Source organism: Erythrolamprus reginae, chromosome 1, assembly GCF_031021105.1.
Source record: "Erythrolamprus reginae isolate rEryReg1 chromosome 1, rEryReg1.hap1, whole genome shotgun sequence".
In the NCBI taxonomy this organism is placed as follows: Eukaryota; Metazoa; Chordata; class Lepidosauria; order Squamata; family Dipsadidae; genus Erythrolamprus; species Erythrolamprus reginae.
The window spans coordinates 318,306,481-318,332,971 of record NC_091950.1 but is presented as its reverse complement, the minus strand read 5'-3'; the positions used below and the strand labels follow the sequence as shown (position 1 = coordinate 318,332,971).

The window sequence follows — 26,491 nt, the reverse complement described above, 5'->3', positions numbered from 1 at the left end:
GGGCTCCTATGCCATAACTACTAACGAAAGGATTAGATATCAAATGAAGCACTTTGAAAGATGTCTCCTACAGCGTGGCATATCCCTATCTCCTTATAGGGTGTGATTTTTGGAGAGCTATGTTTTATGACATTATACTATTATCTCAGAGTGCTAAATTTTATATTAGCATAAACTTTATAAAATTTATCTAACTGTAGATTTGGATTCCCGGATGCTGGTGATAAAACAATAATTGTCATGGCTTCCAAAGCATCTGGCTAATTACTGTGGGAAATATAAGGCAGGAGGTGACAGCTCTTAGCCTGATCCCACAAGGTCATTCATTCAACAAGACACACAGTTACTGCTTCTATTAATTAAAATTGCATCCTACCTTTCCTGCTAGGAGTTCATATTAGGTAGAAGTGGTTGCTAGATAAAATAAGAGGCAATATACTAGATTTAAAAAATCCCCAATTGGCACATTTCTAAAAGATGGGTCAGTCAAATCCTGACACACAAAAAGTGATTTATTTGTTTTCTGAATTACACTGTCGGAGTCCATTCCAGAATGAAGGTCATTAAGATCCCCAGTAGCAAAATCTTAGACAGTTGCAATATTGATCAATTGTTTGGCACAATGTAGGTGGCAAACAGGGAAGATTAATGAGAAACCTCAAAACTTTGGTCAAGGTTCAATTCAAAATGTAAGAGAAAAACTATAATTTATTAGATCCCTTGAAATAAAATGCTTTTGCAACAAAGAAAAGTATGAGTAATCAACAGTGAGTGGGGAAGGGGAGGGGAGAGACAAAATGTGAACTCCAACTAGGCAATATCAAGATAAAAATTAAACCTTAGGGTGGGTTCCCATATACTTCAGCTTAACAGATGAATTTTTTACATTTCTGTAAATGTAAAGAACATTCCTGGTCTTCGTGGTAATGGAAATCAGGACAGTGTTCGAGCCTTATCTGATTCATTAATTTTGTACTTGTAACTATTGAATAACAAAGTATATACAAGGCTCACTTTGTGTAATTGATCTTCAAATCAATGGAGAATCTCATACCCTTCCATTAAGCAATTCTTAGCAATCCTAAGAAAGGAGGATTTAATAATACTTCACCTACTGTAGCCCTAAAGGACCTGTGGAGTGATGCTCCCTGCCAAAAAAAAAGTTGTCAGAGACCAGATAAAAGTGGATAGTTCTTGGAAGAATTATTCTTTTTTTTTCTGTACACCAATAAATACTACATCTCAAAATACAGATCCCTTTATTCTTTTGAAGGGGATTTAATGCAACCTCATTTTTTTCCATAGGAACTAACTACTCTAGTATTTAGAACAATATCCAGAAAGACATCAATAGATAGCAGCTAACAATTTGTTTTGCATTAAAAAGATCTGCAGATGGATCTAAACTGATATAAAAGTTGTAAAATATGGCTCCTATAACCATGGGGTGAGGGAGGAGAAGGGAAAAGTAGCAAAACATGTCTATGAATATTTTCAAGCGCGTATTTAACAAAACTTATATTATGTAGCAAAATATATATTGTGACAAAATGACATAAATCTCGTAATTTTAATACTTGCACTTGATGTCAAGATGCAAGTAGAAAATGCTGGATTTGCGTTGTTATGTTTGATTTTCAACATGATTTTTTAAATGAAACTTGATAGATTTTCTCCATCTGCCAGCTGTATGGATTTCAATTCCCAGAATTTTTATCAATGAGTATGCTGATTAACACATTCTGCCGCCCCGACTTTTCGGAGAGGGGTGGCATACAAATCTAATATTGTTATTATTGTTATTATTGTTATTATTATTATTAAAGTTAAAGTCAACATATCTGAAAGATGCTCCCAAGTTGGGTAGTGTATTTTAAACACCCACTGTGCAAATCCCTGAAGACCAATTATTTTTTGACCATACTTGAAGATCACAGCTTATGTGGGAATTCGTTAGAGAGTTTTCTAAGCTTTTAGTATGACTCTTGGGCCATCTGTACAGCAACACTAACACTGAAGGAAGAAACATTCAGTATAGGATCAGTAGATCAAAATCACTTCTTCCCAAGCTCATATTAGCCTTGTGGAAAGAAAATGCATTGTCAAGCAGACCATTATTATTCTATATTACACAGAACTCATTTTGAGATTTGAACGTTCTTTTGCCTCATCTTCAATTGGTTTTAGATTTACAAGTTACCAAAGAGTCATAAAGAGATTGATTAATTTAATTATGAAGCTCCATAACCAGTAATGCAAAAGGATTTGACAGATTGCCTAATACACAGAGCTGTCCAAAAAATTACTTACTGTTCCACAAGTCTCATTATATAAATAAACGTAAAACAAATCCTATGGCAGACTAAGAATCTGAAAAAAGTGGATCCATTAGAACCAAAAAATGAAAGGTCATTGTATATAGGTTTGAATTATTGAAAGAGTTTCTTAAATTAGCTATCAACATCCTCAGTAGGCAGAAATCTCTCTCCTAAATCACTAGTACAATCAATCAAATTTTCAAAATATCTGACTCATTGGTATAAAATCCAAAAAAAAAAAAAATAGACTTCTGACTATAATTGAGCCCAAATTTTTTGTTGCTAAGCGAGACATTTGTTAAGTGAGTTTTGCTCAATTTTACAATTTTTCTTGCCACGGTCTTTAATTGAATCATTGTTAAGTTAGTAACATGGTTGTTAAGTGAACGACTTTGCTTGTCAGAAGGTCACAAAAGGGGATCACATGATTCCAGGACACTACAACCATCATAAATATGAATCAGTTGGCCAAGATCTGAATTTTGACCACGCAACCATGGGAATGCTACAAGAGTTATAAGTGTGAAAAACCATCACAATGTTATTATAACGTCAAATAGTCATTAAATGAATTATTGTAAATCAAGGATTACCTGTATAAATAGTGTGTCTTTTCAGGAATTAATTAGGACTAAGGTTTAGCAAACCTCTCAATTAAGCAAAAACATAGCTAAGAATAACCTCTTTTCTCACTGGATTTTATACCATTGTGTCAGATATATTTGAAAAATATTATTCATTGTAATAGTGATTTAGGAGAGAGATTCATACCTACTGAGAGGGTGTGGATAGCCAATATAAGCAGCTCTTTCAAATACATTGGTACCTCGTCATACGAACCCCTGGTCATACGAACTTTTCGAGATACGAACTCGGGGTTCGGAAATTTTTTGCCTCTTCTTACAAATTTTTTTCGCCTTACAAACCCGCCGCCGCCACTGGGATGCCCTGCCTCCAGACTTCCATTGCAAGCGAAGCGCCCGTTTTTGCAATCCTGGGATTCCCCTAAGGCTCCCTCCATGGGAAACCCCACCTCCGGACTTCTGCGTTTTTGCGATGGTGTAGAGAAATCCCAGGAGGGGAACTGCAGGATCGCAAAAACAGGCGCTTTGCTGGCAACAGAAGTCCAGAGGTGGAGTTTCCCAGCGAGGGAAGCCTCAGCGAAATCACAGCATCGCAAAAACATAGAAGTCCAGAGGTGGGGTTTCGAGGACTTCCGTGTTTTTGCGATGCTGCAATTTCACTGAGGCTTCCCTCACTGGGAAACCCCATCTCTGGACTTCCGTTGCCAGCGGAAATCCCCTCCTGGGATTTCCCTACAGCATCGCAAAAACGCGGAAGTCCAGAGGTGGGGTTTCCCATGGAGGGGAGCTTCAGGGGAATCCCACCAGCGCAAAAACAGGCGCTTTGGCTTGAAAAGGGGGTAAATTTTGGGCTTGCACACATTAATCAGTTTTCCATTGATTCCTATGGGAAACATTGTTTCGTCTTACGAACTTTTCACCTTACGAACCTCCTCCCGGAACCAATTAAGTTCGTAAGACAAGGTATCACTTTAATTCAAAAATACATACAATGACTTTTCATTTAATGTGGTTATAATAAATTGGGAGTATTCTTTGACTACAGGTGAAGATTTGACCCAAGTCATTGAAGTCGTGGTAATCAATGGCTCTAAGTTTTGATGGCAACAGCAATGCCTCTGAAAGTTATTGCTAAGAGATTAGTGAGTTTCCTTATATGATTTATTGGCCACTGGGAGAAGAGTCAAGTGTCCAATCTAGTGTGGCACTTCCTAGGTTCTTATGTTCTTCTGTTAAAGATGAGCTTTAGAAAATATTCATAATTTACCCTTGCTTCATATTATAGGCCTGTGATGGTGAACCTATGGCACACAAGCTGTCACTCAGCTCAGCTCCACTCTGCAGCTGCGTAGACACCAGCCAGCTGATTTTGGGGATGCATGAGGGACAGGGTGCATGGGAGAGATGCATGCGCATGCATGGGGGTCGCACATGTATGCATAGCGGACATGGTCACATATGTATGCATGGGGGGCCATGAGGGGGTATGGGGGTGCGGCGTGTCCCCCATGACCCATTTTTGATCTTAGGAGGCTGTAGGGAGGCCTGCTAGGGCCAAAATAGGGGGCAGCAGGTCACATGTACTCAGGGGGAGCAGGGAGTGGGCACATTGCATTATGGATGCTGCACACACACATGCTGTTGTGCGTGTGCACACAAACTTTCAGCATGACAAGAAAAGGGTTAGCCATCACTATTATAGGCTAATACACTGTATTTAGTAGTCTTCGGAGAAGGGCAGCATACAAATAAATAATAATAATAATTTCATATTCACGGGGGACACAAACTACATGTAGCTTAGTTCAAGAATTCTTCAATTAGACAGTGATTCTGAGGTCACTGTAATGTGTTCCTATGATGTCTGAGTCCAATTTAAAGTATTAGTTATTACTTACAAACTGTACAGAATAGTACCAGGTTATATCAGTCACAGCTTTGATTTGCATAGTTAACACTGTCTGGTTCATCTTGGAAAGGCTGCTAAATGCCACTTCTTCATTCAAGGTACATGAGATTTGAAGAAGACAACTGGTGGAATTAGTCTGAATTAGCTCCCCAGAATAAATTAATTACTCGAGGGGGAACAATATTACCTTAATAGAATTAAAACCATCAGTTTTGAACAAATAATTACATCCTGAGTAACACAAACCAAGAGATCCATATGCAACTGAAACATGATAGAGTTCAACAGTCATAATTGCTTGGCGGCTTATCAAAAAAATAAGTTGGGATTCAACCTATGTGGAAGCACAAGTTTGAAAAAACTGGGATGGACAGCAGGAATTATTAAGAACAAGTGTATTCAAATATTATGTAAATTATGGGTTTATATTAAAAATAATTTACCTTTGTTTTCTCTCTTTCTTTTGCTTCTTGAAGTCCAGAAAGACTTGCATCTGTTTCACTAAACCACTGCATGTGACTATCTGCTTCCATTTCATATGGAGTAAATGAAGGTGAAAGTTCTAATACCTGCCTCTTTTGAAATGGCCGAAGCTCCTAAAAGCCAAAAAGAAAGATAATAAAATTAACAATTAAGGTTCTAAGATAGGGATGGGGAACCAAGGGCCTTTTATGATTTGTGGACTTCAATTCCCAGAATTCCTGAGTCAGCCATGCTGGCTCAGGAATTCTGGGATTTGAAGTCCACAAGTCATAAAAGGCCCATAGTTCCCCACCTCTGGTCTAAGAGAAGAATCTTTCCTGTCCTAGCCTCTGCACTTTGGAACATCTTGCCACCAGAGAGGAGATCTGCTCCCAGCCTTCTGGCCTTTTGATTCATATTTATGACTTTTACAGTCATAATGATCCTCTTTTGCTACCCACTGACAAGCAAAGTCAAAATAAGAGCCGGGGTGGCGCAGCAGGTAGAGTGCTGTACTGCAGGCCACAGAAGCTGACTGATGATCTGAAGGTCAGCGGTTCAAATCTCATCACCGGCTCAAGGTTGACTCAGCCTTCCATCCTTCCAAGGTGGGTAAAATGAGGACCTGTATTGTGGGGGCAAAACACTGGCTCTGTTAAAAAGTGCTATTGCTAACCTGTTGTAAGCCGTCCTGAGTCTAAGGAGAAGGGCGGCATAAAAATTGAATGAATGAATGAATGAATGAATGAATGAATGAATAAATAAATAAATAAATAAATAAAGTCAATGGGAAAGTCAGATTGATTTAACAACAGTGCTACTAATTGAACAACTGCAGTGATTCACTTAATAAATGTGGCAAGAGAAGTCGTAAAATTGGGCAAAAGTCACTTAACAAATTTCTCGCTTAGCAACATACATTTTTGGCTCAATTATGGTCACACATCAGGGACCGCCTATAAATAAATCATGATAGTAGAGAGGGATAGGCAGAAAGGTGGATCCTGTATGTCTCACAGACAAGAGTGAAAACTTTTCAGGTGTTTTTAAGGCTTCAAGTGGAATAAAGAAGAAGTCACGTCTAAAACATTATAGATCTACTACACAACAAGGCTACTTTCACTGACCTTTGCGCTGCTATGCTTGGTCTGAAGAAGGAGGAGCTGCAGACGAATTTTTTCTCTCCGGTTATCTTCCATGAGCTGCTGTAACAAATGCTCGCCTTTTTGCAGAACTTCCTCAATTTGAGCTCTTTCTTCATCCAGCTACAATTTTAGAAAGAAAGACATGTTTTCAGAAGTACTTGGGGCAACCAACATTCCTTACTCCCAAGGAGTAAGGCTGTACAAAGAAACATGTATAGCAGAGGTCTTCAAACTTGGCAACTTTAAGACTTGTGGACTGCAACTCCTAGCACAGCTGGCTGGAGAATTCTGGGAGTTTAAGTCCACAAGTCTTAAAGTTACCATGTTTGGGGACCCCTGATGTATAGCATCATTGTGCATATGCATAAAAACTATTCAGAAAAAAGTGAAAGGCGAAAGATTTATACGATCTGAAGAGAAACCAAAGATTTTATTAATGTTCTCATTGATTTAATACAAGATTTTACAGTAAGGTGGAGGAAAAAATTCTTTATAAAGAGGTTTAATAATTGATAATGTCGTACAAATTTTATAGAACATTTTTCAGATGAGTAAAAAGAGAGATAAGAGCCTACATTGAAAGGTTAATAAGAAAAATAAAAGTTTTGTATAGGTTTGACTATAAGCATTGTTTTTGTGTTTGTAACCGTGTATTGTTTTATTTATGGAGAAAAATAAAAAAATTATACTCAAAAGAAAAAGTGCTGCAGGCCTCACTTGAGCACAGCATCTTTCTGCTATTCATTCAAGGAACCATGCACAAGATTGAAAAATAAAAAAGGTATCAATCCCATAAAGATATCACCTTTTTTTGGGTTGGCACAAATAACAGAATCCTTTTTTTTTAAAGACTGCAGAACTCTAATTATAATAGCTTTATCCTCAGCAAAGAATCAGTGAATTCATATTTTGCTGTGAATTCATTAGGAGGTCAATTGTAATTACTGGCTTTGCAACATGTAATTGTGTGACAACGCAAGCCAGTCTTCCAAGCATTGAAATAATAATCCAGTATCAAAGTTCTGTATCAGAGGTGGGTTCTAACTTACCCCACCTCCAGTTCATTTCCTAAGGAGACATGTGGCCATGCCGCACAGGCACGCACACATGCTCAGTGTTGAAAACTGTGCAGAAGCAAAAAAACCCAGGAAAAAAACTGAAAAAAACCCAGCTTCTGCACATGCGCAGAAACAAAAACAAAAAAAATAGCAGCAGTCACAGACCGGCATAGACAGAACCGGCTCTATGACATCACCACCAGTTTGCTACCAGTTCTAAAGAACTGGTCTGAACAAGGAGGAACCCACCTCTGTTCTGTATCTATATTTATATCTCCTCACTTTTGCAAAAAAAACCAAAAACCTCCCTTTGTTGCAGAAGTAAGCCAAGGCTGTGATACAGCAACTCTTGCCCATTCTATTAATGTCCAGGAGAAGCAACAGTAGCTGGGGAAAATCACAGTTGAACATATCTCCTACGCTGCCTATGCTTCCAGTATAATACAGGTAGTCCACAACTTATGACTGTGAGTGAGACCAAAATTTCTGTTCTTCAAGTGGGACATTTGTTAAGTGAGTTTTGTCCCTTTTTACCACAGTTGTTAAGTGAATCACTGCAGACATTAAAAACATGGTTGTTAAGTGAATCAGGCTTCCCCATTGACTTTGCTTGTCTGGAGGCCATAAAAGGTGATCACATGCCCCCAGGACATGGCAACTGACATAAATATGAACCTGCTGTCAAGCATCTAAAAGGTTGACAATGGGGATGCTGCAATGGTCATAAGTGTGAAAATGGTCATAAGTCACTTATTTGTTTATTTATTTATTTATTTAATTAGATTTCTATGCTGCCCTTCTCGAGGCAACTCAGGGTGACGTGCATTAAATACAACAATATGTAGGAAATCTAAATAACTATAAAAGATTATGGAAATTTACTAAAAAAAAACTAAAAAGACCCCATATACAATCACACACATTTACCCAATCCAACCATATCTACTATCGGCCGGAGACAGTCTCATCACTCACGGCCCCCAAGCCCACTGGCAGAGGTAGGTTTTTAAAGCTTTACAAAACACCAGGAGGAGCGGGCGGTATGTATCTCCGGAGGGAGTTCATTCCAGAGGACCGGGGCTGCCACAGAGAAGGCTCTTCCCCTAAGCTCCACCAGTCAACATTGTCTGGCCGACGGGACCTGGAGAAGGCCAACTCTGTGGGACTTAACTGGCCACTGGGAAACATGTTTTGTGTTGTGTTGTAATGTTGAACGGTCACTAAAGAATTTGTTGTAAGTTGAGGACTACCTGTAGATGTAGCACAGAAAGGAGACACATTGCAAATTTTGCCAAGGACTTTGAATATCGAAAAAGCATTGGGATGAAAGGATGAGCTTCCAAATGCCTGATTTCAAGTATGTCACAACTATACATTTTATCATAATCAAACAGGACAAATCCCTTGTACATGTAGAACTGGATGTATAAAGTCATCAGGAAGACTGCAATGGTGAAACAGCTGACACAAGCTAAAATCAATATTTATTGCATGCAGCAAGTGAATTACAATGTCGTCAATAGACCTCTAGGTCGCAGGATTCCAGATTTAAAAAAAATCATGCCTGGGAATTAAACGAAAGAGGGTAAAAGAAAGAAAAAGTCAAGGATGAATATGCTAATTTTGTATTAACATGAACTTCTCCAACCTTTTCATCATCTTCTTTTGATTCCATGTGCTTTTCCACTACGTTCAGCATTTCCTTTATCTCACATTCAAATTTATCAAGGTCTTTAGAAGGCACTGCAATTTCAGAGAGCTCCTGCTTAGCAAACCTTTTATGAGCGTCCTGACTGAACAGCATCTGGCACACAAAAAAATAGCAAGCACCCTGATCAATAGTCAATATATTTGTATACATTTCATATAATTGCAACAGTATAGTTGTAGATGAGTAAATAACTTTGTAGAATTTCTCACTGCCAAAACTGACGGTGAGAAATTAACTTTTGAAGATAGCTTGTAGGTTAGTGAAGAATGGCATGTAAAATAAAATGATTCGGGGGGGCCACCCCCCAGAATATATTAGTTTATGCACTTTTGATGATTGAGAAAACAAAAAGAGAAAGTTTTGGAGTAGTGTGTCATTTTAACATTTTTAAAATAAATTATTATTCCTTCTTTTTCATTCTTCTTCTTTACCAAAAGTATTGGTGAAGAAGTATTGCTGTCCCACTCAAAGTAGGACAGAACTAATATATTTGTTTAGCCACTGCTTTCTACAATAAATGTTCACAGTTACAAGAGTTTTGAAAAAAGTAACTAGTGTCCAACTCTCCCATTTACAACTTTCACAGGTCCATAAATCAAAAGGAAGCTGAAGTATTTTGCTGTTTCATTTAGAGACTTCTTTGCCGAACCACAAAACTAGTTTGTCCCAAATGCCATTGCTAATCAAGCACTATGTGTATATTTTTGTGCAACCATGTGCAGAAGGAGATAATTTCCTCAATAATGCAAAAATGAAAATGAAATATTAGAAAACAGTTCCCTTTCACAAAATACAATTCTATGAAATGCATGTCACAGAAACATTGGAGAAGTAAAAAAACCCCCAGTAATATAAACATAAAAATAGGCCATCAGATACGCTTTGGGACCAGGAAGTCGTCCGTACTCACCTTAGCACTTCTAATGTGCTGTGACACTTTTTCAAAGTTCCTATTCAGTTCTGTCAATTTGGGTTCTACAAGCTCATGACATGATACGCCACGGCCACTCATCAGCATAACAGCTTGGTCACGCACATTATCAACTCTGAGGCTAACAGCATCCAATTCTGATGTTAGGCGCTGTGAATTGGGGGGGGGGAGAGAAATAGTATTATTGTTTAGAACACAGTAGGGTTAAAAAAGGAAGGAAGGGAAGCAAGACAGAAATCAGAACCTGGCAGACTTTTTAAAAACATTTTTTATATTTTTCATTAAACAAATATTCATAATTTATGCATAAATGTGCTCATTTACATAACATTACATTCAAATTCAAATGTATTTCATACACTTAAGTTATAGATTTTACTTCTACTTGCATTTTATTTATTTATTTATTTATTTATTATTTACTTACTTACTTACTTACTTACTTACTTATTAGATTTGTATGCCGCCACTCTCCGAAGACTCGGGGTGGCTCACAACATTAATAAAAACAATATAGTAGTGGAACAAATCTAATATTAAAAAACATATAAAACCCTATCATTATTGAAAAAACCAAACAGCACATTCATACCAAACATAAAACAAAGTATAAAAAAGCCTGGGGGAAAGGTGTCTCAACTCCCCCATGCCTGGCGGTATAAGTAAGTCTTGAGTAGTTTATGAAAGACAAGGAGGGTGGGGGCAGTTCTAATCTCTGGGGGGAGTTCGTTCCAGAGGGCCAGGGCCGCCACAGAGAAGGCTCTTCCCCTGGGACCCGCCAGACGACATTGTTTAGTCGACGGGACCCAGAGAAGGCCAACCCTGTGGGACCTTATCGGTCGCTGGGATTCGTGTGGTAGCAGGCGGTTCCAGAGGTACTCTGGTCCAATGCCATGTAGGGCTTTAAAGGTCATGACCAACACTTTGAATTGTGACCAGAAACCGATCAGCAGCCAATGCAAGCCACGGAGTGTTGAAGAAACGTGGGCGAATCTTTGAAGCCTCACGATGGCTCTCGCGGCTGCGTTCTGCACGATCTGAAGTTTCCGAACACTTTTCAAAGGTAGCCCCATGTAGAGAGCGTTGCAGTAATCGAACCTCGAGGTGATGAGGGCATGAGCGACTGTGAGCAATGACTCCCTGTCCAGATAGGGCCGCAACTGGTGCACCAGGCAAACCTGGGCACCAGTTTATCTCTTCTTTTTCCATTTTTCTATTCTCAATCCAATCATACCAATTCTTCCATATTGCATAATATTCTGAATCCATTTGTCCTTTCAATTCAATTGTTAATTTGTCCCATTTGGGTGCAATCAGGTTTTTTTTTTTATTACTAAGCTTTGGGAAGGTATATTCTTTTGTCTCCAGCATTGTACAAATGCTATTCTTGCTGCTGTTATTATATGTAATATATTACATATGGTTCTTTCACTCTATGTAGTTATCCTTTTTGATTGAGGAACATCTTGCTGTTAGCTAAATACCTAAATATTTATTTTTTTAAAATACAGTACTGTAATTCCAATTTTCCCTCTAATTCTCTTTCCTGTTTTAATGTTACATTTTTCACTATCATGTTTTTGCTTTATTAATTTTAAGGACTTCTACTTTTCTATATTTCTCTATTTCTCCTAATAAAATTGGTCCAGTCTCCTTTGGATCCTCAATAAAAAAAATACTAGGTGGTCTGGCAGACTTTTATTTGGATCCAAAATATGCTATTACTGTCTAAGTCATGTCAGTAAAAGTTCAATTTTGCTACCTTAACTGTCTCTTCTTTCTTGTTGGCAGGCTTTTTCTCAATCTCATCCAACAGAGCTTCAGCTTGATACAGCCAAGTGCTTATGTGGGCAACGTTCTCATCAAAAATCTCCAGTTGACTTTGGTGACTCTGTAAAGAAAAGAGAAAGATAAATCAATGAAAATGTATCTTAAATGTCAATAAAATGTAACTATTTCAATAGAAAACATTCACAGTGGTCAGTCAACGGCACTTTCATTTGGTTTTTCAGCTCCTTTAGTGACAAGACCTAAGAATAATTTGGTATTTATTTGTTATAATTTTAGTAACTAGATTTATATCTTATTTTTTCTCCTAAAGCTCAAGATAGCATATTATACACTGTGTCCCTTTCAGCGAATTTTTTTACAACAAAAGTTCCAACACTGCTCACACACATGAGTGCACACATAGATATGGGTATGAATATAGAATGGGTATATGGATATAGAGAGATACAAATTATATATAGATATTGTTGTGGTTAGCTCTGGCCCAGCTCCTGCCCCAAGGACTGTGGATGTGGGGGAGACATCCACATGCTGCAGGCCTGTTTTGCCCCCGGTGGAATCTGCTGATGAAGGCTCCTCTGACCAAGAAGACATGAGTGACAGGGAGGAGGAGAGTGTGGCAGACAGCTCAGAAGGAGATCAATTATCTAGCTCCTCCTTGGATTCAGAACGAGAGTTAATGATACAACCACGCATGCGGAGAGCTATGCATAGGCAACAACAACTGAGAGATTATTATCAAAGAAAATGAGGCCACCTGTGGTTGGGTGGAGGATTAACTGATCGTTGTGTTTCGTGCCTGCTTTACTGACTTTGACCTTTTGTGTGCTGATTTTTCCCCGCTTTGAAACTAACCCAGAGCAAAGTGTGTTTCACTTTGTGAAAGAAGAAGGATTGTGAATTGCCTCACAGCTGCAAGCTAAGTATCACAGAACTGATAAGGGACTTGTACAAATTACCAGTTTGTTTGGAGACGAGTGCTCTTTGCTATAACAAAAGAGGGCTTAGTTTAAGTGAAATTTCATTATAAAGAACATTGTTTTGAATTTTCAAACATGTTTGTCTGAAATTTGTACCTGTGACTTTTTGGGAGGAGTCTACCAGAGAGCCCGACAGAACAGATATGGCTTTAGATATAGATTCAGATGTATAGATATATATAGATGGAGAGGCGGGAGAGAGAGGGGGGAAGGCGGATAGTGGCCACATCTCGCATTTCGGGCACTTGGTAACCAGTTTGTATTACAGCTATTTGTAGTATGCTGTAGTCACAGGATTGTGATTTTCAGTATTTTTTTGCCAGTTTCCAGCATTTATCTCCAGTTTCTGGGCAAAAACACCTATTGAAAAAATTGACTGACTTAACTGCTGCTTTTGCTTAACAACTACTATAAAAAACGTTTATAAAATTGGACACAGTCAGTTGGGGGCTCTTGACGATTGCCACAACTTACTACCATAATTCCAGGCTCAGTTGTGGTTATAAAGCTAAGGGCTGTCTATAAGATAATGGCAATGAAGTGAGGGGCACAGAGTTGCAAGACAAATGGCAGTCCTTCAAGGTAGAACAAAGCTGAACATCTAACTCATGAATACTAAAAATACTTTGAGTATAGCAGTGATGGCGAACCTATGGCACAGGTGCCACAGGTGGCACGTGGAGTTATATCTACTGGCATGCAAGCTGTTGCCCTAGCTCAGCTCCAATGTTCATGTGTGTGCCAGCCAGCTGATTTTTGGATTGCACAGAGGCTCTGGGAGGGTGTTTTTGGCTTCCAGAGAGCCTCCGGGGTAGAGAGTGTTTTTATCCTCCCCAGCTCCAGGGAAGCCTTTGAAGCCTGGGAAGAACGAAATACAAGACTACAGGACCCACCAGAAATTGGAAAACAGGCCATTTCCGGCCTCCAAGGGTCTCCGTGAGGCAGGGGAAGCTGTTTTCAGCCTTCCCAGGCATTGAATTATGGGTGTGGGCACTCGTGAATGCACGATAGCACGCATGCATGCTCTTTCAGCACCCGAGGGAAACAAGGTTCGCCATCCCTGGACTATAGGGTTACAGTAATAAAAGCTTGCTTCCCTGAATGTTCCTCTCTTCTCCCTGTTTGAACAATGGACTCTCAAGTCTAAAACGCTTTCTCAAATCCCCTTCCAGCTCTTATTTGACCATTGCCTGGGCTGCAGCGCTTCATCCTCTTCTTCAAGATTATTTTCAGAGCCCATTATATCCATTTCTGTTTTTTAGGTTTTGTAAAAGCAATCATTATTATGAATAGCGACTGCGCAGATAATAGCTACAGTTTATTTAAATAAACTTCAAAGAATATTTAGTTTATTTAAATAAACTTTATAAATATATAAATATTGAGTTTATTTAAATAAACTTCAAAGAATATTTATATGAGCTTTTACAAAAGTAATAATTACTTTTAAAGTATTTATGCTAGGGATAAAGCTTCAAAGAAGAGATATTTGATACTTCTTGGGCATGAAGTAAGAAGCAAATCTATCAAATTGTTCAATACATTTTACTCTTTCTGGAAAAGCTGTCAAAAGCTATTCATCATCCGATACATTTTTCCATTTAATAGGTCAGCCTTCCCCAACTACATACTCTCTATAAAAGTGTTTTTCAACCAGTGTGCCGTGAGACATGGTCAGGTGTGCCGCGAAGCGCAGAGAGAGAAAGAAAACAAGAGAGAGAGAAAGAGAGAGAAAGAGCAAGAGGGAGAGAAAGAAAACAAGAGCGAGAGAAAGAAAGAGAGAGAGAAAGAAAGATCAAGAGGGAGAGAAAGCATGCAAGGAAGAGAGAGAGAAAGAGAGAGAGAGAGAAAGAAAGAGAGAGAAAAAGAAAGAGAACGAGAGAGAAAGAAAGAGAGAGAGAGCAAGAGAGAGCAAGAGAGAAAGAAAGAAAGAGAGAGAGAGAGAGAAAGAGAGGGATGGAAGGTGGGAGAGAGAAAGACATAGAGGGAGGTAGGGAGGGAGAGAGAAAGAGAGCAAAAAAGAGGAAAGGAGGAAGAGAAAAAGAAAGTGGGATGCAGAGAGAGAGAGAAAAAAAGAGGAAGGGAGAGAAAGAGGGAGGGAGAGAGAAATAGAGCGAAAGGGAGGAAGAGAGAGAGAGAGAATTTTCTTGTCCAAAATTTTTTTAGCCCCCCCCCCCCCAATGTGCCCCATGGTTTTGTAAATCTAAACAATGTGCCGCAGCTCAAAAAAGGTTGAAAATCACTGCTCTATAATATAGAATAGAATAACGGAAGGGACCTTGGATGTCTTCTAATCCAACCCCCTGCTTACGCAAGAAACCCTACACCACTCCAGAAAAATGGCTATCCAACTTCTTCTTAAAAACTTCCAGTGTTGGAGCTTTCACAACTTCTGAAAGCAAGTTGTTCCACTGATTAATTGTTCTAACTAGAGATATCGTCCTAGCTGGCCTGGCCATGGGATATTCAAATTTAACATATCTTGGAGGTGTTCAATTGAGTAAGGCCATTCTCTCCTTATAGGAAATTTGACATTTGTAAACATTTCCTTCTTCCAAGGTAATAAGACCACCGTCAATGCCTATTACCTTATCCAAAGCCATATAGATAATGAATTCTACAAATGTAAAAAAATGCCATTTGTGGTTTCACCTTACCAGAAGTGTATTGCACCAATCTTCGGTCCAGGTTCGGACTCTACTCCATCCAGCATTAAGAACACAAAGTTTTTCCTCCAGAGAAGATTCATTTCCATCCACTAAGGCCTGCAGTGCAGCACTGCTCTCTGTTACACTATTCAGATCGACTTTCTTCCTCTCCAATTCTCTCAACACATTCTGTGAGACAACAGGGGCCATTAACAGAACAGAAGAAAGGTTCTCGAGGTGACAGAAACAAAAATTTTATTATTGATTTGGTTTCTATCTTGATCGGTTTTCACAATGAATGACATATCATTGTAATGATATATATGATACCAAAAGGAATCCAATTATATGATATGAGATATGCTACCCAAAGGATTCCAAGGCAAGAAATCTTCTAAAATTCAAAGTATCTTAGTAGTCACAGAATAGAAAATTTTCAAAGAAATGGTACCTTCAGTTTTAACATGTTATATTCTTTGTTTTAATTACATTCTGTAATTGATTTTGCAAAATCTATTATGACATGTCAAATCGATGCATAGCATACCGTGTTTCCCCGATAGTAAGACCCCCCCGATTGTAAGACATATGGGGGGTTTCAGGGGGGTCGGCTAATATAAGCCATACCCCGAAACACGGTACTAAAAGCGAGGGAGGCGTCCGCTACTCCCGCCGCCGCCTTTGCTCTCCCCGCCACGCCTGGGGCTGCCTGCCTGCCTGCTGCCGTAGCCGGGCTGGGTGCGGGGCATCCTCGGTGTTGGGCAGCAGCGGGAGGAGCCGCAGCCTCCGGAGCCGGCCAGCCGGGCGCCCCCAGGACGCACATCGCAGACCGGCCCCGCCGTGGCGCCGGAGGGATGGAGGCCGGGCCCGATGGGCAGCCGCGCCTGCCGCGCAACGCCGCCTAACGCCGCCCGCCCGGAGGAGAAGAGGCCTCGCCCGGGCCGAAGCCGCCTTTGGTCTCCCCGCCGCGCCTGGGGCTGCCTGCCTGCCTGCTGCCGTAGCCGGGCTGGGCGCGGGGCATCCTCGGCGTTGGGCAGCAGGCAGGCAGGCAGCCCCAGGTGCGGCGGGGAGAGCAAAGGCGGCTTCGGCCCGGGCGAGGCCTCTTCTCCTCCGGGCATCCGCGCCTGCCGCGCAATGCCGCCTAACGCCGCCCGCCCGGAGGAGAAGAGGCCTTGCCCGGGCCGAAGCCGCCTTTGCTCTCCCCACCGCGCCTGGGGCTGCCTGCCTGCCTGCTGCCCAACTGCCTGCTGCCCAATGCCGAGGATGCCCCGCGCCCAGCCCGGCTACGGCAGCAGGCAGGCAGTCAGCCCCAGGCGCGGCGGGGAGACCAAAGGCGGCTTCGGCCCGGCGCAACGGGGAGAGCAGGCAGCCCCAGGTGCGGCGGGGAGAGCAAAGGCGGCTTCGGCCCGGGTGAGGCCTCTTCTCCTCCGGGCAGCCATGCCTGCCGCGCAACGCCGCCTAACGCCGCCCGCCCGGAGGAGAAGAGGCCTCGCCCGGGCCGAAGCCGCCTTTACTCTCCCCGCCGCGCCTGGGGCTGCCTGCCTGCCTGCTGCCCAACGCCGAGGATGCCCCGCGCCCAGCCCGGCTATGGCAGCAGGCAGGCAGGCAGCCCCAGGCGCGGCGGGGAGACCAAAGGCGGCTTCGGCCCGGCGCGGCGGGGAGAGCAGGCAGCCCCAGGCGCGGCGGGGAGAGCAAAGGCGGCTTCGGTCCGGGTGAGGCCTCTTCTCCTCCGGGCAGCCATGCCTGCCGCGCAACGCCGCCTAACGCCGCCCGCCCGGAGGAGAAGAGGCCTCGCCCGGGCCGAAGCCCCCTTTGCTCTCCCCGCCGCGCCTGGGGCTGCCTGCCTGCCTGCTGCCATAGCCGGGCTGGGTGCGGGGCATCCTCGGCGTTGGGCAGCAGCGGGAGGAGCCGCAGCCTCCGGAGCCGGCCAGCCGGGCGCCCCCAGGACGCGCATCACGGACCGGCCCCGCCGCGGCACAGGAGGGATGGAGGCCGGGCCCGACGGGCAGCCGCGCCTGCCGCGCAACGCCGCCTAACGCCGCCCGCCCGGAGGAGAAGAGGCCTTGCCCGGGCCGAAGCCCGAAGACGAGCCGGCCCCAGTGCCCGGGACAATATAACACATACCCCCAAAGTAAGACACAGTGGGGCTTTTGGGGGTAAAAAGATAGTAAGACACTGCCCTACTATCGGGGAAACACGGTAGCATAGTATTTAGACTTATATACCACTTCACAGTGCTTTACAGCCCTCTCTAAGCGGTTTACAGAAGCAGCATATATTGCCCCAACAATCTGGGTTCTCATTTTATCCACCTCAGAAGGATGGAAGGCTGAGTCAACCTTGAGCCTGGTGAGATTTGATCTGCCAAACTGCTGGCAGCTGGTGATCAGCAGAAGTAGCCTGCAGTACTGCACTCTAACCACTGAACCACCATGGCTCTTATTTGCATCTCACCAATGCAAATTGTAGTTATTATGCAATCTGATAATAAAGTACATTGATTTCATAAAGCTTCTTTTGCAAATTTGGAGAGTTACATATCTTTCAAAGGGAAGCATTAAGATTGCTTTTGGGGAATATATTTTTCATAAATTGGAAAAATGTTTTTAATATTTTTACTAGACTTTAAATTTTCCTACAGCAGTTTAAGTACCATAGCAGTTTACTACTAAATAAGCCTCACTTTCTTAAATGGTTCTTATTTTAACTGAAAAAGATGTATGCAATGAGTAATCTAATGCAATAGTAAACTATAATTTTAGTCTTTTGCTCATATAGATTTTTACTTCCCCCTCTATTATTTAGGATGCAGAAATTCTGGACCTATTTAACACCAAATAAATGTCCAGTAAGTTATGATTTGAAACGATGACTTTCCTGTAAACCAAGATCACACTTCAGCCTAAACACTGTACTGAAGACAAATGCATTCCACAGAATATAATTTCTGTCATATCTGAACAACATGGACCTGATTTATCATGTGAGATTTCCAATGCCAATCCAAAAATAGGAAGAATCACACAAACATCAAAAATGTTTAATAATATTAAATCACCAGTTAATTCTAGAGGTCTCTTCAGGAATCCCCAAGGTTTTTCTCACATGCATATTTTTAATGATAGGATATAAGCTTTTCTTCATAATAGAATTCACTTTATACTGCAGGAATAACATGCAGAAAGATTCTTACAATTTCCTGTTTTAGTGGGAAACCACTTGTTGCCCTTTTTCACTTTGGATTATACATCTAGTAATTCATGCATGTTCTTTGCTTAGAATAAATAATACACAGAAATTATATTGTTTCATTTTCAATATTAGTCCCAGGCGCACACACCTCCTTCTAGCATGCTAATGACATTTTGCACTCAATTAGTCAAAGAACTGACTAACCATGACATTTTTAAAATAGCAATCAATAATTAAAACAAGCAATTACATTCAAAAAGCCAACAGCTGCATTACATTAATAGAAAAAGAACTAAGTACAGAGCATTGGATCTGTTATTTTTTTAATTCTATTGGTGGAATTCAGCAGTCTGGAATAGTAAAGTTTAAAATATCTACAAATGGCAAACAAATGACTGAAGTCTCTCAAGTTGAGTTCAATATTTAGTGACCTTTTCTAAAATATTAATTCAATAAATGCACATGAGCAGCATGCATATTACAGAATTGCTCTCTTTAAAAAGAATCCATAGGCATACAATACAATAGCATCAGAAAAAAATGTCCCTATAACTAGAAAGGAGAGGAGACTAAATTCTTGGAGGAAGTCTGGAATTCATTGCACTACTGTTTGGATGCAATATAGAATATGCTTCCAAATAGATTCCCCCATAAAACCAGAAATGAATGCACCTGCTGGATTCAAATATTTAAGCTAAGTTCCTGGTTTAAAAGGTTGATTTTTGCCCACCATTGCTTCCAAAGTGAAACAGAAGTTGTATATTTTTTGTTCAACTATAGAACTATTTTGGTCAATTATAAAACTATAACCCCTCTACCTTTGTCATCTCTCTGGGGTGACTTGGCCCCTGGGGGGCCTTCTGACAAGTAGAATTTGCAACTATAACAACAAGAAATACCAAAATGAGATGCAAAGAAAGAAGGCTAAGAACAGGTTGCTTACCTTAGCCCAAGCAATTTCAGTGTCCAGATCAGAAAGCATACGTTCTGAAGTGGACTTATGCACCAATTCAGCTTCTGTCACCTCTAACCATTTGGATAAAGAGAGGGAGACCTCGTTGAATTTGCATGAGAGTTGCAATGCCTGTTCTAGATCTTGTTTCCCTTCTGTCACCTGTTTTGTTTTGTTTTTTAAAAAAGCATATAAAAGAGCGAGCGTCAAGAACAAACAGTTAAGAAAACCTATTTGATCAACATTAGGTGTGGGTCACATAGTGAACAAATGTTTAGATGGGATTTGGCATTTTTATTTACCTGTCAGGTCCTTCCCAAGGACCTGTCATAGACAGATGTTGCTGTTTAATGATATTAATGATATCTTCATATGATATATGAAGATGGCTGATAGTAATTTTGTCAATACTAATGGTTTTCAAGAGGTGTTCCAGATTTTTGGAATTGCACTCAAAGCACCTTTAAATTTAGCATTATTCCATAACCTCTATTTTGGCTATGGTTACTTGCCTCTAAAAAGAATTTGTCCTCATCAGTCAACTACATCTATGAAGGGAAATGGATAAGGAAAAGGCATTCAATGACAATTCTACAAGATAGATGGACTCATGAAGGAAAAGATTATCTGTCAAGAAACCACCTCTTAGATCATTTATTTCATTTTTTTCAAAAAAAAATGTGTATGTGGCTTTTTCTCTTTTTATCAATTCTCAAAACAGAGCAGAGTTACTTTAGATAACCCTGGACTATATTCCTCATCAACCACAACTATTAGATAATAGTATTGATGTGAAAATTTGAATATTTTCATCTCCGATTTAAAACATTACAGGTTCTTATTGGGAGATTTAACTTGTGAATAGTAAATCACCCAAAGCCAGTTCATATAATATTTTATCAAATGCTTGATGTTCACCTCAAGTGGATTTTACACAGTGAAACAAAACTGTATGTATGAAAGACTAACCTGCGCTCCCAAATCATTATAAAGGAATTTCAGTGCTGTCAGTTGTTCATCCATGCTTTTGGGGTTGTCTGTCTGTTGTTTCTGTACAATCTGCCTTCCTGTTTTGATCACGGTCTCCACCTCGAGTTTTACTTCACTTAGGGTCTTATAGAGTTTCTAGAATCAGGATACCATATAGTTTTATTATATTATATTAAAATGTATTATAATATTTCAACTTCCTGTTTTAATTTTATTTTTCAGTAACCATCAGAATCGAACCCCATTATCATCTTTATGCATACCAAATCCACACTCGGTGGTGCCCAGTTTTCTGCAGTTAAGGATAAATATTAACTATAACTAGATTCAAATTAGTCAGTAACCCATTGTGAACAATAATTTCTGTTTAGAAAATAAATCAGAAAAATGGCCCCAACATCATAGCAAATAGAAGTTACCATGAAGAATGAATGAGAGATTGTAAGGCAGCTTAGAGCAAAAAAAGAGGAAAGAGGGGGAAATAACACCCAGGTTCCCAACATGTTTAAAGACTAGTAATCATGTCTGAATACTGTTGTGTTTGGGCCTGGGCCAGCCATTGCTCCCACAGATGGGAGAGACGCGGCACAAAGTGAGTGTGAAAGCCTGGCTGACAGCCATGAAGATGTGGCAGACAGCCAGGAAGGCGTGGCAGACAGCCAGGAGGATGAGGCCACTGGTTCGCAGGATTCAGCAGACAGCCCAGGGGATTTGGCATGCAGTCCCTCAGACAGTCTTTCATCCTTGGATTCTTCTGCAGATCAATATATTGATCTGCGTAGCCGAAGAGCTATGCAAAGGAGGGATCGATTGAAGGATTATTACAAGTCATCAGAGTAGCACCTGGGCTGGGTGTGGTTCTTATACTGAGGGCTGGGTGTGGTTCCCTTAATGAGGGCTAAAGGTATAAAAGGGAACAAAGGCACAAGGCAAACTGTGGCTATTTATCTGTGTTATTTTGTGGTTCCTGCTCTGAAGTTTCTGTTCCGTGCCTTTGGATTTTAAACCCAGCTTTTTCAGACATGTGGGAGGTGAAACCTCTGGGACTTGCTGTTTGCTCCAAAGATTCTAAGGACTCTTGAAACATCTCTGCTCATTCCAGGTTGTCTTTGTTTGCTTTTTCCTGGGTTTTGTATGCGGCTGAAGGAAGCCTTGAACTATCATTGTTTCCTGACACTAAGGATTGTTTTGAGTAACCCTTTTTTGTTTATTTAATACAAGTTTGCTGCTTAGAAGAGCACGTGTGTGTTTGAATTCTTTTCCTTGGACAGTTACGCATTGCCTGAGCCCAGTCAGGCAGAACAAATACAGTCCAAGTGCAATGAAATAACTCCATATTTAGGAAAAAAAATACACTGCGTTGTTCACATTGCTGAGGCTTTGCTCATTTTTTCTGGCTTAGACTGATCACACTTTAATGAGAGATTTCATATTTGCAGTACAGATGTTTTAGATGAGGGAATAGAAGAGGAACTCGTCAAAGCTGCAGATGACACCAAGTTGGCAGGAATAGCCAACAATCCAGAAGATAGGCTCAAGATCCAGATGGATCTCAACAGATTTGAACACTGAGCCTATCTAACAAAATAAAATGCAATGGAGAGAAAATGTCTATGGAGATCCTCAGTTATCCGGGTCATGGTTCTCCCAAAGCTGCTTTTTCCAGCACCTTTGGATTTTTTTGGTTTTAATTTGAAGACGTTTCACTTCTCATCCAAGAAACTTCTTCAGCTCTGACTGGATGGTGGTGAATGGAAGAATTTTCTTTCCATTCCCCTTCCATTTCCCACCATCCAGTCAGATATGAAGAGGCTTCTTGAATGAGAAGCAAAAAGTCTTCAAATAAAAAACAGAAAGTCCAGTTTGGAACAACATACCGAATAAGAAAGCACCTTTGGGACAATAGAGAGAAAAATAAGATTTTACATTTAGACAAGAAAAACCCAAACATACAGATGCAGATCAGGTGAAATTTGGCTCAATAACAGCAACTGCGAGAGGGATCTTGAAATCCTAGTGGGCAATCACTTAAATACGAGTCAGAAGTGTGCTACAGCTGCCAAAAAAACCCAATACAATCCTAGACTGCATTAACAATGGGATAGAATCAAGATCATGTGAAGTGATAGTACTGCACTAAAAGGCCTTGATAAGATCTCACTTGGAATACTGCATCCAATTTTGGTCACAATATAAAAAAGAGACTCTGAAAAAAGTTCAAAGAAGAAGAACAAAAATTATTATGGAGCTAGAGGCCAAAACATATGAAAAACAGTTGCAGGAATTAGATATATATATTATCTAGTGAAAAGAAGGACTAGGAGCAACTGATATCATTAGGAATACTAATGATATCGGTGCTCCAATACTACATTTGAGGAAATGTCACAAAAAAGAGGGGGGGGGTTCAATCTATTTTCCAAAGCACAAGAAGGTAAGATAAGAAGCAATTGATGGAAACTAATCAAGGAGAGAAGCAACCTAGAATTAAGGAGAACATTCCTGACAGTGAACAATAAACCAGTGGAACAACGTAGAACATAAGAACATAAGAAGAGCCATGCTGAATCAGGCCAAAGCCTGTCGAGTCCAGCATTCTGTGTCACACAGTGGGCCACCAATTGTACATGGGGATCTTGAGAAGAAAGAGAAGGCAAAACCCTCCCTTTCCCTTGACCCCCAACAAATGGTACTTAAGGGAATCCTGCCTGCCTCAACCAACATAGAGACGGCACATGGACATTTGTTTCAATAACTTGCCTTCAGAAGTTGTGGGTGCTCCACACCACTGGATCCTTTAAAAAAAAGACTGGACAGCCATTTGTATGAAGTTGTATACTGTCTCCTGCTTGTGCAAGAGGTTGGACAAGAATACCTCCAAGATCCCTTTCAACTCTGTCATTCTATTATTCTGTTATTCTGTTTCCAGACAGGTCTGAAAAAAATCATGCCTAAAATTTTGGCTAAATGGACAATGTGTATTAGTTTTTTATACTGATGAGACTGTATCAAATGTGTCTCCAGGTGCTATTACATTGGAGAAAAAAATAATGCTCTTAGAACATATACTACTCTGATAATACAAGGGAAAACCATTCTTTGAATTATTTTGTGTCAAGGCACGAAGTCCCTTCCTTTCCTTCATTGATGTTTTCTGCCACTGCTGTGAATGTCAACTGTTGGGTTACTGGAAACTTCAGTGCCATGGAGGCAAAGAAGCAAACAAAGTTTCATAGAGAGAAATTAAGACAATTTAGTCATAGCAATATATTACCATGCACTTATCAAAGTGAAACTGAATGATATCCGGATCAATATCCTTCACATCCAAAATATGGAGTTCAGCTTTTACACTGTCCAGAACTCGTTTACAATCCAGCATACGTTGCTCAAAATTCGCTGGTTTCTGGAACAGCTGATACTTCGTGGATACCTCTCGGAGTTTTCTCTGTTTATGTAACAAAGCAAAAATTTGACATATTCGCACACTTAGAATGAAAAATCTTTCTACTAACTGTTCTTATTTATAATTTATATCTTACTCTTCTAGTTCAGCATTTCTCTCTTTTTTATATTGTTATGGATTTCCGCTCCTTGTAACCATATTTCCCAGCATTATCCCTCTTCTCTAATTTATAAAATAATTTATCTCTAAATCTGAGATCTTCGCTTTTCCACTTAAACATGACTAAGTCAGCTCTTCAAAAACAAGATTAAAAAACCATCAAGAAGTTTTATCTAGGTCTATGTTTGGGGATTTTGAAAAGTACAGTATATACTCTGTTTCCAAATGTTCTTAATTCAGTCAACCCCAAAGCACAAATAGGGGCATGGAACACCATGAACTAATTAGTTCTCCCTCTAGCTATCTAATCAGAAAATTCACAAAATGGGATTTAAACACCATCTCATGTCCTGAATTTATAACTTCTCAGAATATCAAAAATCATCTTCCTTGAATGGATTCATCATCTCTAATTAGTACTGCCTTTTTCTTCTTTTTCTTCTTCTACATTTCAAAATCAATGCTATCAAGTTTGCCACTTAATTCTTCATTACCGACAAACTCAACCCCTCAATCCCTGCATTTGAAAGCAACACTCTGTATAAATATACTCTGTATAAATGACCTTTATAATCACATTACAAGCGACTGCATTTTTTTCGTTGAATGATGTAAAACTCTTCAACCCCACCAACAACACTGCTACCCTCCAAAAAGACCTTGACTCTGTGTCAGAATGGTCAAACATCTGGTAACTCCAAATCTCAACCAACAAATGCTCTGTCCTGCACATTGGCAAAAAGAATCAGAACACCAAATACAAGCTGAATAAACAAGACCTTGCAGATGACCTTCACTCCATAAAAGACCTTGGAATACTCATATCAAATGACCTAAGCATCAAAGCCCACTGCAGCAACATCGCCAAAAAGGCTTCAAGAGTTGTTAACCTAATCTTACATAGCTTCTTCTCCAGTAGTATCACACTACTAACCAAAGCATACAAAACATTCATGAGACCAATCCTTGAATACAGCTCATCTGTCTGGAACCCACACTGCATATCAGACATAATTACATTAGAAAGTGTCCAGATATACTTTACTAGAAGAGTCCCCCACTCCTCTACTTGCAACAGAAGAACCGTTGAAACTTACCTGAACGGTCTTCTCGATGCACTGCAAGGAGAGTCCAACGTGGGTAATTCTCCAGTCTCATTGGAGGGACTGAGTTTTAATTTAAATATTATGCAGGCACCGCCCCCTAGCCCACCAGTCATAAAGAAACGAAGGAGCAGTAAACTATAACTTTTTTTATTAAACAACTGGAAGGCAACAAGCCCGGCCAAATAACATAAATAATTCCAGGAAGAAAGCCCTTGGTCCACCAAACGGGTGGGTTTTGGACTCTCCTTGCAGTGCATCGAGAAGACCGTTCAGGTAAGTTTCAACGGTTCTTCTCCAATGCACTTGCAAGGAGAGTCCAACGTGGGATGTACCCAAGACATAATAAACGGGAGGGAAACCAGGTCCAAGGGCGTTCAAGTGGAACACACCCTCTGCAACACCCTCCTCCCAAAAGCTGCTTCCGCAGAAGCGAAAGTGTCAATCCGGTAATGCTTGATGAAGGTAGAAGGAGCTGCCCACGTGGCTGCTCTACAAATCTCTTCGATCGAAGCTTGTGTTGACCAGGCTGCCGAAACTGCCGCACTGCGAGTCGAATGTCCTGTTATTCCTTGAGGAATCGCCTGTCCTGACGCCTTGTAGGCCTCAGAAATGCAGGCTCTTATCCAATGACTGATAGTTCGTGAGGACACTCTAGTGCCCGTGCCGTGTGAAGAGAAAGAGATAAACAATGCCTCTGATGATCGGGAGTGCTGTGTTCTATGAATATAAATTTTGACCGCACGTCTTACGTCTAATTTATGCCATCTGAGCTCAGATGGATGTGTGCCATGTGTACAGAAATCAGGCAATACTATTTCTTGAGCCCTATGGAACCCAGAGTTCACCTTGGGGATAAATGAAGGGTCCAACCGAAGGACCACTCTATCCGGATGGAACAGACATAAATCAGATCTCACTGATAGGGCTGACAACTCCGACACCCTTCTGGCCGAAGTAATGGCAACTAAAAAGGCCGTCTTTATGGACAAAAAGCGCATTGATATCGTCCTCAACGGTTCGAAAGGTGGAGCTGTCAAGGCCTTAAGTACCAGTGCAAGGTCCCAAGAGGGGAATCGATGGATAGCAGGCGGTCTAATATTCGTCGCTCCTCTCAAGAAGTCCCGAATCCAAGGGTGTCGTGACAAGGGT

General features: G+C 40.8%; 1 protein-coding gene across 1 annotated transcript in view; it reads right to left on the bottom strand.

The window, feature by feature from the left end:
* UTRN (utrophin) overlaps positions 1-26,491 on the bottom strand; it is a 463,318-nt gene that overhangs the window by 290,466 nt on the left and 146,361 nt on the right. The window contains 9 exon segments of the mRNA XM_070733661.1: positions 5,255-5,407; positions 6,401-6,538; positions 9,125-9,280; positions 10,098-10,268; positions 11,881-12,009; positions 15,547-15,726; positions 19,673-19,843; positions 20,651-20,806; positions 23,946-24,119. Coding sequence (XP_070589762.1) covers positions 5,255-5,407; positions 6,401-6,538; positions 9,125-9,280; positions 10,098-10,268; positions 11,881-12,009; positions 15,547-15,726; positions 19,673-19,843; positions 20,651-20,806; positions 23,946-24,119 — 1,428 coding nt within the window.